The sequence below is a fragment of the Streptopelia decaocto genome (assembly GCF_964273445.1).
Source record: "Streptopelia decaocto genome assembly, chromosome: 2".
NCBI lineage: Eukaryota > Metazoa > Chordata > Aves > Columbiformes > Columbidae > Streptopelia > Streptopelia decaocto.
This window is the reverse complement of record NC_138655.1, coordinates 53,257,792-53,271,471: the sequence shown is the minus strand read 5'-3', so window position 1 is coordinate 53,271,471 and position 13,680 is coordinate 53,257,792. Positions and strand designations below refer to the sequence as shown.

At 42.0% G+C, this 13,680-nt stretch overlaps 1 protein-coding gene across 1 annotated transcript; it reads right to left on the bottom strand.

Moving 5' to 3' along the window:
• Window positions 1-820: 820 nt before the first annotated feature.
• On the bottom strand, window positions 821-1,849 carry LRRC30 (leucine rich repeat containing 30; the record flags this gene model as incomplete). Its single annotated transcript, XM_082044691.1, has 1 exon — window positions 821-1,849. The coding sequence occupies one exon, from the start codon at window positions 1,847-1,849 to the stop codon at window positions 953-955; it is 897 nt and encodes a 298-aa protein (XP_081900817.1). The 3' UTR covers window positions 821-952.
• Window positions 1,850-13,680: the final 11,831 nt, after the last annotated feature.

Sequence of the window (13,680 nt, the reverse complement as noted above, 5' to 3'; positions counted from 1 at the left end):
CTTAAGCCGATGACTGGTTTGATGCTGCTCTTCTTGGAATAAATATTTAGGAGATGTACTGCTTCCTGAGTAAAGTTACTCCACCGCTTCGATTGCAAGGATGCAGGACAGGGAATGGAGTGCAGTTGTTCATCTAGTGATGTGCAACTCCACCTGACAGCCTCCGTTTGAAGGAATAAGGACCCATGTACATGTCTCTGCTTCGTGTGGATGCTGCTACCAGCTGATGTGACACACCGGTGTCGGCGTCCTGGAAAGGCTGTGTGTCTCAGGAAGAGAACTAGTGGCTTTGAGGAAGTTTGGGGTCTTCTTCCAAAAAAATGGGAAAGGCCTTATTGAAGGCAATATTCACCTGTAATTTATAGAGGCCAGGACACAGCTGTGGGATGAACAACAAATGGTATTGAACTGGCCATATACTGTCTGTGAGCTAATATAGCTCAGGATATATTCACTACTGAAAGTACATTAAACATTTTCCTCGAGATTCACTTAGGTAGCAGTGTTTGTTTATGTAGTGGTTTATCTGTGTATGAAGAAGCGAGCAGGAGTTAAAGTGCAACGGCAATCACATATAGTAAATCCAATTTATATTAATATTCCTCCAACCTAATAGCTGGCAAATACGTGTTTCTGCACTTCTAGTAGTCTGCCTTAATTTGTTTCTGTCAAATGAAGAGCAAATATTTTATCACAAGTTTGTTGTTTTGTTTTGTATTTTTTCCCCTAAAAAACACAAGCACACCAACGCTGAAGGTTACAGAGGTGGCTATTTTTAGAAAGTCTACTCTTTACACACTTAATCAAGACCATCATACTTTACTTGCTTTCCTCCAGCCATGGCTAAAGCCATCCACAGTCTTCGAAATCCAAGCGTTATGAAGTGGAAATGCCAGTGCAGGAAAGTGCTCTGAGTCTTGATGACAGGCTTAATCCCAAGCTCAGCGGAAACTCAGTTGTGCTCCTTCTTCTCCCTGAGGTAGTTGAAGAGGACATCCAGTCCTCCCTCGACGACTTCAGGCAGGGGCCGTGACAAGGGGTTGTGGGCGATGTGGAGGCCTTTGTCCATCGGGTTCCACGCGATGCGCGGCAGCCGACGCAGCAGGTACAGGTCATCCGGGAGAGTCTGGATGGCATTGTAATCCACGTTTAGTAACTCCAGAGTGGTGATGAAGCAGAGGGACCGTGGCAGGGTGCGTATGTTGTTATTTTCTACGATAAAGATTTGTAGATTGACCAGATACTGGACACTCTCTGCAATGTTTTCAAGCCTGTTGGACCCTAGGTGCAGGAAGTCTAAACTCCTCAATGCAAAAATGCAGAGGGGAATTTGCACAAAGCAGTTGTTACTGAGGTTCAGTTTTCTCAAATTTGTCAGGTCAGTGAAGCTCAAGGGCAGTTGCGAGATGCAGTTGTGCGAGAGGCTCAAAACCTCCAGCTTCCTGCACAAGCTGAGCTCTGATGGCACTTCTTTCAGGCAATTCATGTTGGCAAACAAGACCTTCAAGTTCCTCAGCAGCCCAATCTCTTTAGGTAGACACTTGAGGCAGTTGCCACCCAAGTTCAGCACTACCAGCCTGTCCAGTTTCCCTAGTGAAGGAGGAATCACCACCAGCTGGTTGCGTGAAAGGTTCAGTTTCTGCACCTCAGGCAGTCCCCACAAGAAGTCAGGCGTGCTGGTCATCCCTTTCATTATGAGGCTCAAGCTGACATAACGCAATCCCCGTTTCAGCAGTGACTTGGGCTCCTTCCCTGAGAGAAGAGCATCTTCCCATGCAGGCAACTTTGGACCTTTCCTCAAAAAAACCATGCTGCTTCTCCCCTCGTTCTTTGAGTGCTCAGTTCCCATAACACTCGTGTCCCTCCTGAGAGATGAAGTGAGGTTTTCTTCCCTTGCTACACCAACATGCGAATGCCAACAGAGGATGACAGCTTGCAGGAGGCAGGAAAGTCAAAGCAAGGAGATAAGGAGGAGCCTGTGAAATGCATCTCAGTCCACCAGGGCAGTTTCCATAGCTGCTGAGGGAAAGTTTCACTTTTGGGGGCTTATGTTGGTCTTGGTGCACAGTCTGTAATGAAATACTTGCTCCTGACTTGTGAGCAAACCTGTTCAATTCAAACTGAATGCCACCAGGCAGCTGTCACTGTCATTTGGCCTGGGCTTTATTGGACAGATATGTGTCTTCACTGCAAAAAGGTCACAAGGATGCTGTATATAACTTCACCATGTCAGCTTTCTTGGCTATCTGGTACATACCATGGCTGCAGGACAATTAACAGGATGACTTCAAAAAACAAACAAGCAAGCTATAGAAGAAAACAAGCAAACAGGCCATCATTTCAACTCAAATTTAAAGGACATTTTCACAATTATTTTTATTTTGTTCTTCCTGATTTCACTAAAATAGATACCGGTCCATCAGAAAACTTTGCATGCTGCAAAATGCCAGTAAAGACTTTTCATGCGAGTTCTTGTTTTCTGTTTATTTAAAAAAAAAAAACAAAAAACAAAAACAAAACCCAACACTTGTGCTTGTAAAAAGTGTTAGCTTTTATATGCCCTTTGTGGTAGGGTAGGCCTCTTTCTTTTCAGAAGTGGGTACCACCTTCACTGCAGCAGTGACATTTTACAGCAGTATCTGCGCCCACTTGGATGATTGCTTGCTACCCACGTTGCCAAGTGTGAGCAGTCATACCATGCAGTTCTGCGCAAATTACTCTGTCCTAAATGTCCTGTGCCACTTTCACACCTACCAGTGAGATTTTGGGGGTCTGCTTCTTTTGTGCTACAGAAAATGCAGCTACTTAATGTCCCTTTCCCTGCAAATTTTCCTGTTTTTCTAGGCTATTCTGGGGTACAGGGGGACTAGCAGTCAAATAGCTTGAACTATAAATGACACTGAACTCTGAGATAGAGGGACTGATGGGAGAGGAAGGAAGCAGTAAGGTATAATAATACCCAACAACAGCTGAAGCTGGCTTTGCTGATGAAAGGAAATTGTATTGCTACAGGAATACGCAGTGTGTTTAAACTCAAAGGGACCCTAAAAAAGGTAAGCAAAAACATCAGGCACTGTTTAAACTAGGTGAAAATTGCAGCAAATACTACAAGAATTTCAGGGCTTTTCCTCTCCAGTGGATCCAGGATGATGAATCTGCTTTGTTGCTGCCTGAGAGATTTGTTGATGGATGTGCTCTCCCCACCACCTCATTTCAGAGACCCTCACCTTTAAACCCTGTGTTAGCTCAGATGCTAAAGGACCATGACCAAAGCTGCAGCTGTGAGTCAGGGCACTCCAGCAACCTCTTTGCAGTCAGTCCCCACAGTCCCTTCTTGCTGCCAGGCAGTGCTTGGTCTCTTTTCAGTTTTGGGTCCCTTATAGAGCTGCACCTGCTTGGCAGGAGAGGGGAGAGGGAGGGCATCCCTGTGGTTGTGTCTGGTGAGTGAGGTCCTCCAGCAGGAGAGGAGCCAGGACCACCGTGAGAAGTACAAGATGGCAGTGAGCTCAGCGAGCCACACAATTAAAACATGAACCTTACCAGAGTTGTGTGGCATAAAAACAACTGAGGCTGAAATACTGCATCCCCTGGCGTGCCTGGACAAGACTGGAAAGGGCTGAGGCCAGTTGTAGCTGTTTGGTTACAGTGGGTTGGCAGCCTGACTGAGAGTCACAGATACCTCCCTTGCAAGTGTTTTCCGCCAATATTTGTCAGCTTACAAACAAACATTATATTAAATCCCACCGCAGCCATAAGCTCTGACTCAGTCTTCTTGTTAATCACCATCCAAATGCGCTGCCCAGAATGGCAGAGATAACCCTGCTGCTGTAAGCAGAGATGCTACTCAGTGGAGGAAACCCGATGGCTGGGCCAACCTCTGGCCAGATTTGGTCTTTCAGGGCAGAAGGATCTAAGGCTAAAATGTGGCCCTTCAGCGCAAGCAGATGGAGAAGCAAAAATGAAAGCCTCTCACGAATTGTGACTCCTTGTTGTCTGCCCCACTGCTGTTAAAAATGCACCTATTATCAGACAGCCTGAACGGATATGAACAAGGCATTCTATTCTGCAGCGGCAAACACAAAGGGAAGAAACAGGACTTTTAAAGAGCATTTACAAAGTTTGGCATTTCCCTTATTTTAATCACACTGCTGGAACAAAGAACCTGTCACAACTCTGCCCAGAGGCTGATGTGCCTCCCTGTGGCTGGGCTCCAACTTGTGCCCACCTCCCCATGACTGCTCTGGAGCTCTTCCTTCTGGAGGTCACTTTAACAATAGTTAACAAACAAACAAACAAACAACAACAAAAAACACAAAGGAAGCACAGTCTCCCTGTAGTCACAGTCTCCCCCCTGGCTGGATATATATTTCTTGATAAGAATGTTGTCCCCATCTCAAAAACGTGTTAGAGTTTACTGCCCGGGGACTTGGCAGGGCCACACCCAACCTCTCGCCACAGAAATCCCCATTTCCTAACAGCGTGACTCAGCCAAAGTGCTCCTGGTTTTGCATCATGCTGCTGATTTGAAACTAAGCCTGTGATATAGCCCAGTACGGTTTGAGTCAGGGAAGCTTCACCCCAGGGCTCTCCATCAAACAAAAATATTTGCACTGCTTCGGTCTCACAGCATCTCCTGCTACTGCATGGCCATATCTCCACTGCCTGGCAGGCAGCAGCAGCAAAGGGGATTTAGAAAAGAAATTCCACATCTGCAGCTTCCATTGTCCCGTTCCCTTCCTGCCTCTGTGAGTACTGTAACCATTGTGCAAAGAAGAAAAAAATAACCATTTCCTTTTCTTTGTTCTCCAACAGAAAAACAGGCCATGGAGCACGCTTGCAGTTGTGGAGACGGGAAACTCTGAGGTAACCAAATTAAATTGCATTCTTGTAACTGGGATAATAAAACCACAGTGGCCTCATCTGGACATCCCAGGAACTAAATTTCTGAACAAAAGTAGTCCCTTATCTGTTGGTGTCCTGGATGCAGGAAGCAGAAATTAATTTCATGCATTCAAGTCTGGCAGCAGAAAATAACAAAAACCAAACCAACCAAATATCAGTAGGATTTACATGATACAGTGTAGATGACAATTGCTTCATGGATTAATCAAGAATGTTAGTGTGCAGGGAAAAAAAATGGCTTAAAACTTGCCAAAGAACTTTGTGGTCTAACTAACATAATGAGAGAAACTGCATTGTTAGCAATGATACAAAAAAAACCCAAACAAACAAAAAACCAAACCCACAAAAAAACCCCACAAAAAAACAAAAAAACAAAAACCAAACCAGTAAGCTGACAAAAATGACAAGCTGTATTTTCTGACGTTCTTTGACAATGCAAATGCTTAGATTTGATTTTGAAGGAAACAGGATTCTCAGCCCTGAAAAAAACCTGTAAGATGAGGTCACAAAGATCTGGAATTTTAAAGTCTATTATCTACGGGCTTTTTTATTTGCCTGCAGGTTTGGAGTCTCTAGAATACACTTGGTAAACATTTTCAAGTTTTTCTCTGCAACGAGGTGGAGAGGTTGGACAATTGCAATGTTTTTAAATAAAAGTTGAGATCATCACATAATTACTTTTCCATAGGATTTGAGCCTTCAATGAAATATCAGATAGCATCAAGCTTTTAATGAAACCATAGCCATCCTGACACATTCAATTTTAGTTTTGCTTTCCTGCAAAACCAAGTTCTGTCATTGTCTTTTAAATCAGTGAGCATATAATAGATACCTATAGTTTCATCAGCATGTACCTATAGGTTCACAGTTGATTTTGAAGCAAATGTCATGTTCTCTGTGGAGTCAAGATCTTACACAGTTCCTCTGGCTCAGCTATATTAAAAAACTTATTAATGCAATGTTTAAATCTTTAATAAGAGCCTTTTCTAAAGTGCTAGGAAGTTTGATCTGTACTCTTTCGGGAGAAATTTTCTTTTTCATTCATTTTCTAGGTGCTATAATGAACACCTTGCCAAATGAGGGTGCAGAAACTACCTAACCCTTCCTGTGACAGGAAGGATGCTTTGGCTAAAAAGGGTTTACTTGTTTTAAGTTCAGAAGAACTCAACAATCTTGCTGGAGAAATATCCACTACAGATACAATTGCAGCTACTGAACCATCTTCTCTGGTGCTGTTTCTTTCCTCTGAAGTAAATAAAGGGTTTTTAAAGTGTCAGTGCCATGCAGACTGCCAAAGATATCTTCTGGTCTCAGTGCCAAGGAAGAAAATTTTGTAGGTTTTTAACTACTTTGTAGTGGTTTGTTGATCTTGCAGCTATTGTGAAATACTAAGTCAAATTTCAAAGGTAATCTGAGATTTATGAGATGTGACACAAGACAGGAACAATTCTTAAGGCAATTTCAGATTTCCTGTTAATTTGTTTTTAATTATGGTGTTGTTAACAGCCTTTAATGCCTGTGTGTCCCTGGAGCTTTCCTGGAATGTTTTATTAACGTCCCATGTGGAGCTGCTGGATCACCTGATCCATGAAAAATTGGACCTGAAGGTGAATGCCTGTGCAGGGGTTCATTTAAAAAAAGCTCTGGCAAAGTTTTTCTGCAGACCTCTTGACAGAAGATGAGCTCAACCTATCATTAGTATGGAATAAAAAGAGACAGATTTGGTTCTGTGTGTACATGTAGACTAGAAATGATAGGCTTGATTTCTCCTGGTAGTCAGCAGCCAGAAGCTACTCTCTTGTTACATGGAACTACAGGAAGTTTTATTTCTTTTCTGCAAACTTGCAGTAGTATTTTGAAATTTCTCAAAATGCATAAATGACTGGTTGGTCAGCTCCTATTTCTGCCACAATTTCCCTGTGTGCACACAAGTCAAATAGCTGGTCTGTCTGGCTGTATTAAACAGAGGCAACCCACGATCCTGAACTGTGGTATCACCTGTGTCCTCTGGGGCACCAGTTCATCCCATGCCCACAATAGTTCTCCTTGTCACCACCGGAAACCGCTTGCCTTAAGTGCTTGTCCACTCCTCTGCAGGGAGTTTAGCACATGGACATGCCCCAGGGCACCATCCCACAGGAATACACCTAGGACCCTGTCCTGCTTTATTTAGTCATCTGCACTCAGCCTCTGTGTCTCAGCCTTCTCTTCCTTTTCAGGACAGTGTGGTGACAGATTTGACACCACTTATAAATGTATTTGTAGTCATCACATGAAGAATCCCAATGTAGTATAGAAGGCATTCACTGTTCTATTATTATTCATCACTACATTTATGAACAGTCACATCTACATTCATAAACACCCATAAAATACCTTGTACCTGCCTGTTAGCAATATGGATGTTTGCAAATGCTACTTGTGGTCTGTGCCTTCCAAATCAAACTGAATAGATTTTGCAAAGTGGATGACGTTTTAGTGTAACTGCTGCCATGTCTGCCACAGGTACTCTTTTTTCACAGAGCTCTTGAAGGTCATTCTGTTACATTTTGCATGTGTCCTAAGAAAGAAAAGAGCAATTATTGGAAAGCAGAAGAGAGAGCCCAAATTCTCCTTGCCTAAATGCAATGTTGTCTAAAAAGAGCTGTTTCTTGGCCTGTCTCACAGAAGGAATCAGATCATCTATATGTCCATTACATGCCTACTCTGTTGGCTTTCATGCAGAATGCATCAATACTTCTCTCTCTTTCTTTCTTTCTTTCTTTCTTTCTTTCTTTCTCTCCTTCCTTCCTTCCTTCCTTCCTTCCTTCCTTCCTTCCTTCCTTCCTTCCTTCCTTCCTTCCTTCCTTCCTTCCTTCCTTCCTTCCTTCCTTCCTTCCTTCCTTCCTTCCTTCCTTCCTTCCTTCCTTCCTTCCTTCCTTCCTTCCTTCCTTCCTTCCTTCCTCTCTTCCTTCCTTCCTCTCTTCCTCTCTTCCTCTCTTCCTCTCTTCCTCTCTTCCTCTCTTCCTCTCTTCCTCTCTTCCTCTCTTCCTCTCTTCCTCTCTTCCTCTCTTCCTCTCTTCCTCTCTTCCTCTCTTCCTCTCTTCCTCTCTTCCTCTCTTCCTTCCTCTCTTCCTTCCTTCCTCTCTTCCTTCCTCTCTTCCTTCCTCCCTTCCTTCCTTCCTTCCTTCCTTCCTTCCTTCCTTCCTTCCTTCCTTCCTTCCTTCCTTCCTTCCTTCCTTCCTTCCTTCCTTCCTTCCTTCCTCTCTTCCTTCCTTCCTCTCTTCCTTCCTTCCTCTCTTCCTCTCTTCCTCTCTTCCTCTCTTCCTCTCTTCCTCTCTTCCTCTCTTCCTCTCTTTCTCTCTCTCTTTCTCTCTCTCTTTCTCTCTTTCTCTCTTTCCTTCTCTCTTTCTCTCTTTCTCTCTTTCCTTCTCTCTTTCTCTCCTTCCTTCCTCCCTTCCTCCCTCCCTTCCTCCCTCCCTTCCTCTCTCCCTTCCTCCCTCCCTTCCTTCCTTCCGTCTTTCTTTTGTACTACAACTTCTCACAGACTTATTTCAGTGCCCAGAGCGGATTCAGTTGAGCTGCCTGTGGTGTACAACCCCCAGCTCTCTGAAGGATCCTGTGACCAGAGACTACACATCACTCCAGGATGAGGGAACATCCCCACCTCTCCTAAAGCTGTTGCTCAAATTAGCAGGGTTTTTTTTCTAAACATCTGTGGGTGCAGAGAGTCTAAAAATAAGCATGACTCTATGGTCTGCTGGCAGAACTCCCAGTCCCTCCTCCAAATACTGTTTAAGTATTTTACATTTAGTGGGTCACCACAGTTACCTGCTTTTCTGGAATCTGAAAATCCATGCTCTATTCTGAAAACAAAAGGCAGAGATGACCCTGAGGGTCCTGAGAAGAAACAAGCATTTCCATGGGGATCCTAGGTGTAGTACCTGTAGTTAGAGACAGATGGGATTTAAGCTAGACTATTAAAACAGCATTATCTAATAAGAGTCTTACAGAATCTCCCTGCTCAATCTGCCAATATGCTGATTTTGATAGACTGTTTTTAAAATAAGTAATTCTCTCCAGGCATTGTTAATGTCAGTGTGTCTGTGTCCTGGCTCCATGGGGTTCTGCATGCCACAGTAAAGACCAGGCAACTGAACATGATATATTGCAAACTTTATTACTGCTGTGCCAATACTCCTCTTTTTTATTCTAATTATTTAAGTGTGCTGGAAAATGCTGTTTTGTCATAAAGTCTTAAAGGACAAAACCAGGGGGAAGTTGTAAACTTATTTCAGAAATAAAATCAAACACCAAATGATCCAGTTTTTCATGACTGATTTTGTGTTTAAAATAAATGCATGCTTCTCCAATTGAAAGCACAAGCCCTTTTTATCTTAGTCCTCATGAAATTTGGCAAATCAGTACTGCAAATTAATGTGACCCAGTGTGAAGGCATTTAGGTATTTCCATGCAGAGTCCATTACAATAATGATTGCAAAAAAAAGAACTTAGGAAATAATTCAATCAAAGCTACTGTGGAGCCTTAATCCCAGATTCATGACTCTTACACAAATTTTACTGATATAAGAAGAAACTCCGCATTTACCTTCATATGCCTGATAAATGATAAGACAGAATCTAATTAAAACTCCCTAAAACACATACCAGTTTCTCAGTTGGGGATTTATCAGAGACATTATCAAACAAAAGGGCAGACATCCCTCTAGACATCTGAAAATTCAATGCTGACAATTAATAGCTTGACTTTTAAATTTCCAGGCTCTAACTTAAGGAAACATATTGAATGCTTAGCTTCAAAGGGCTTGAATGAACAAATAAAACTTCTCAAGCAATCAGCAAAGCAATGCATCTAGGTGTTATTGGTATGACAATGATATTTGAAATTCTATGAAATAATATGGGTCACTGTATGGTCAAGCAAAAGCTGGTGAGATCTGAGTCAAGCTGCAGTTAAGGGGAGGTAAGGGCATCACAGCGAGCACAGCCTGGAGGCAGAAGGTACAGCCCAATAGGTGAAAAAAGCATATGAAAAACAACTTATATTAAAAAAAAAATACCTTAACAGTAATGAAATAGGAGAAATCAAAGGGAAAATAAAGATCTTAGAGTTCAAGTACAGTCAACAGAAAAAAGAAAGGAGAAGAAAGATGCACCCGTAATCATAATCTCTCTTATTTCAGAACCTCTAATGAGCAACTCTCAATAGAGAGAATCAAACATTAACCTGTTCTGTACTTGAATAACACAAGAGATTAATTGTGGCGTACGACTGTGGGGTTTCAGCACTCACTGGACTGTGGTGAAGAGAGGATATTGCAGTTAATGATTCCACCTGAGGTGGAATGATGGCACATTCGGTTGCTGTGGGGGTAAGTGGAAGGTGAGCACTGATACTCTGATGTGTATCAGGAAAGCTTTTTCAAAAAGGTGGAAAAAGATGTGAGATTCAAAAGTAATGCAAATGGCAATACCAAAATTTAAAAATGAAATTTAAACAGGAGGTTGGATTGGGGTGAGCAGGGCGCAGGGTTGGAGTGTTTTATTTTTATTCTTATCTTTTTGGGCTGGGGAAGATGACAAGGAGTATTTGCAGAGGATTTGAAACAACAGTGCCAGCCTGTGCATTTGTCATGAAAATTTACTACACACAGAGCTCAATAAACTGATGAAAAGCATTCTATGATGCAGTTGCCTGTGAGATCCAGAGACCAGATCTGGTGACCCATATTGTCTCTTTCCATGCTGTAGTCTTAAATCTGACCTCCTCTCCTGCTGTCTTCGACTCCCCTGCATGTGCAAAATTCAGGAGCCTCAGTTCACAGGCCAGTGCATTCACATTATCTTTGGTGCTGATCCACACGTTTTCTGCCTCACTGCATTTCACTTTTAGTTTATTGGATTTGAACAAATGTAGGCAATCAGAGGAAAATGCAATTAGAATGGAGTTACAGCCAGTTGTTTTCCAAGTGATAAGAAATCTTATCTGCAGCCAGGGATAGGTGCAGACATAACCTGGGCTGGTGGGCTCAGAGGAACGTGTTGGCCGATGTGCTTAGCAGAGGGTTATACTCTCTTTCCCTCCCTCATCCATGGAAATGGATTCAAGTTTTCCAAGGTTAATGAACTTTGTTAAGCCATTTCATGAGTCCAGGCTGAATGCACAATGCATTATCAATGTCTTAATTGAGTCAGTTTGGCAATCTAAAAATGAATATGCATGCACAATCTTCATTAGGTATATTTAGCCAGCAGCCTGGAAACCACCAGTGCTCTATGGGTTTAGTCAGGTAACTTTTTAGGAATATAGATTTTGCAGCCTCACTTTAAAAGGCATTGGTGGAATGGAGCAGCAAGAAAAATATTTCTTAGTATGCTGCTTTTCCTTACCCCTCAAATGATGGTGTCATAATGCTGGAGTAATATTGAGTAATATACAATGACAAAGGAACAGTGATCTTCCCTCACTGATAAGGCACAGGGAATATTTGTTTGCAGCCATCTGCTCTTGAACTTCTCTAACTGCACTTTTTTTCACTGTATTAGTATGGAGCAAACTATGTGCAATACAAGTGGAAAAGAGCTAAGTGCTCTGGCTTGGGTGTAAACCGATATGGAAATACTGAATATGCTCTCCTACCTGACATAAATATTGATCTAAAAATACACCACTTTCCCCCCAAACCCTCACTTTACATCATAAATGAAACATAAGCAGACCCTAGAAAGATTGAAGCAGAATGTCTACTGAATTTATGATTAATAAGCATGTCAAGTTTTATAACAGCATCCTTATGTGGACACAGCTAATGGCCTCAACATCGCTTCTAGAATCAAAATTGAATGGTTGAGCAGACTTAGCCTCGGGAAGGCCCACGGTGATAAGGGAACCATCAGAGAAAATAGGTGTATGCATTTTTCAACCTGTCAAGTGAAAAAAATCACAGATGATGATAAGTCAAGGATATGCCCTCTCATATATGAGTTGTACGGATGTTTGTGCTGAACAAGGCTGCCTCCTAAACAAGAGGGAAAAGGTGAATGTAAGCAACAGAAAGCCGCATGATTTTCCTGTAAATTACACTCACCCAAGAGCAATAATTACTCTGAATCAGCATTTAAACAGGGAGCAAGTTATTTCGTGCTGCTCAGAGCTGTTGTAAATTGCTTACTCTGTTCAAAAGGCAGGGAGAAGGAAGCACACAGGTAGGTGCAGCAAAAAAGGGGCCAAAAATTTGGACAGTGAAACACATAGATCAAAGAATTATGTAGAATTTTTGGGAAGATTTCCCTGGGCTCTAGGAACTGAGCCAGGCTGTAGCTGCTGAGGATTAGGAAACTAAACTGGAGGACAGCCCAAGGACCTGCCAATCTGATGTTAGTTTGCCTTTCTCTGAGGCACCTGCTGCTGTCTTGCTGCTTAAGACATAACTGAAAGGATTCTGCACCAGCCAGGTCTCATACAGAAAGACCCAAAAGCCAAACTTTTTTTTTTCTTTCTAATTAGCTAAACTATGTGTACAAGTATGGACATGGGTAAGATGGAAAGCACTAGATATGGCATGTTGTCTTTTAATATTGATAAATCACTGATGTACTCCTGGATCAGTCTTCTGGGAAGGACAATAATCGACTAGTTAAAGATGTTATTTGTGTCAGCCCAAACTCTCCCCAGTAAATCTCATTAAAAAATCTTAGCTATAACTATAATGCTTACATGCTTTATTAGTTTTCAAATAAATGGTTTGAATAATAAACAAAAATGCTGGAAAGGTAGAAGTAATAAATTAAGGGGAATTCTCCATTAGCAGCAGTATACAACCATAACATGTCCTTGCAGCAGTGGTATCCAGATAACTTATTGAACTATGTAGGCAATCACTGAAAAGCATTGAAAGAGTGATTGTCATTTGCGTTGTCTATGTGCAGCACATAACATCTGCTGCAAAAATTATAACTGATTTTGTAAGAGATTCTGTTGCTATGTAATAAGCACAGCTCTGCACCACTGATTTGTGAGAGTATCAGCTATGATAGACTAACAGTTTTTCTTCACAGCCAGGGATTTTTTTTCCCACTTTGTTCTTATTAGGAAAGCCTGACCGATTCCCTCTGTATTTTTACCACAGGACAGAACTGGTGTCATCCGACAGTGCTACAGAGAGGAGGCAGTTTCTTCCTAACTACCTTCTGAAGGGCAGTTATACTCTCTGATTCAAGTAGCTCTATATTTCTTCCACTACTATACGTGCAGACTGCAGGATTTTATTATTATTATTATTATTATAGCTTTTTATTAAAAAAAAAAAAAAATAGAATTAGGCAAGACACTGCAGCAATAATCTCTCAGCTCCTCCTGATGTGCTCCTTAGTGAGTCCTTCTCAGGCTACCCATGATCATAATTTCCACGGCACAGCTCAGCAGAGGCATAAGCTTTGGCAGCGCCACATTTGCCATGGCAGGGCTCCAGTTTCTGCTCTGGGCTGACCTGAAGGCAAGAGTGGCCCCTGATGAAGACTTACTTCCTCAGGCATTTAGGTAATTTGGGGGCTTCCAAAGCAAATGCTTTGTTTCAGACATGAAGAATGCAGTGAAAAAAAACCACCAGAAAACAGTGTTGTTTTGTTTTGTTTTGTTTTGTTTTTTTAAATAAACATAGTACTAAGTATTACCATGACCTCTGCTTATATCTCTTCATAGGTGGTCACTATCTTCATAAGGTATAGAGCAGCTCTGTATATTTCCAGTACGACTATCAAAATTCTTATGTTCTACAA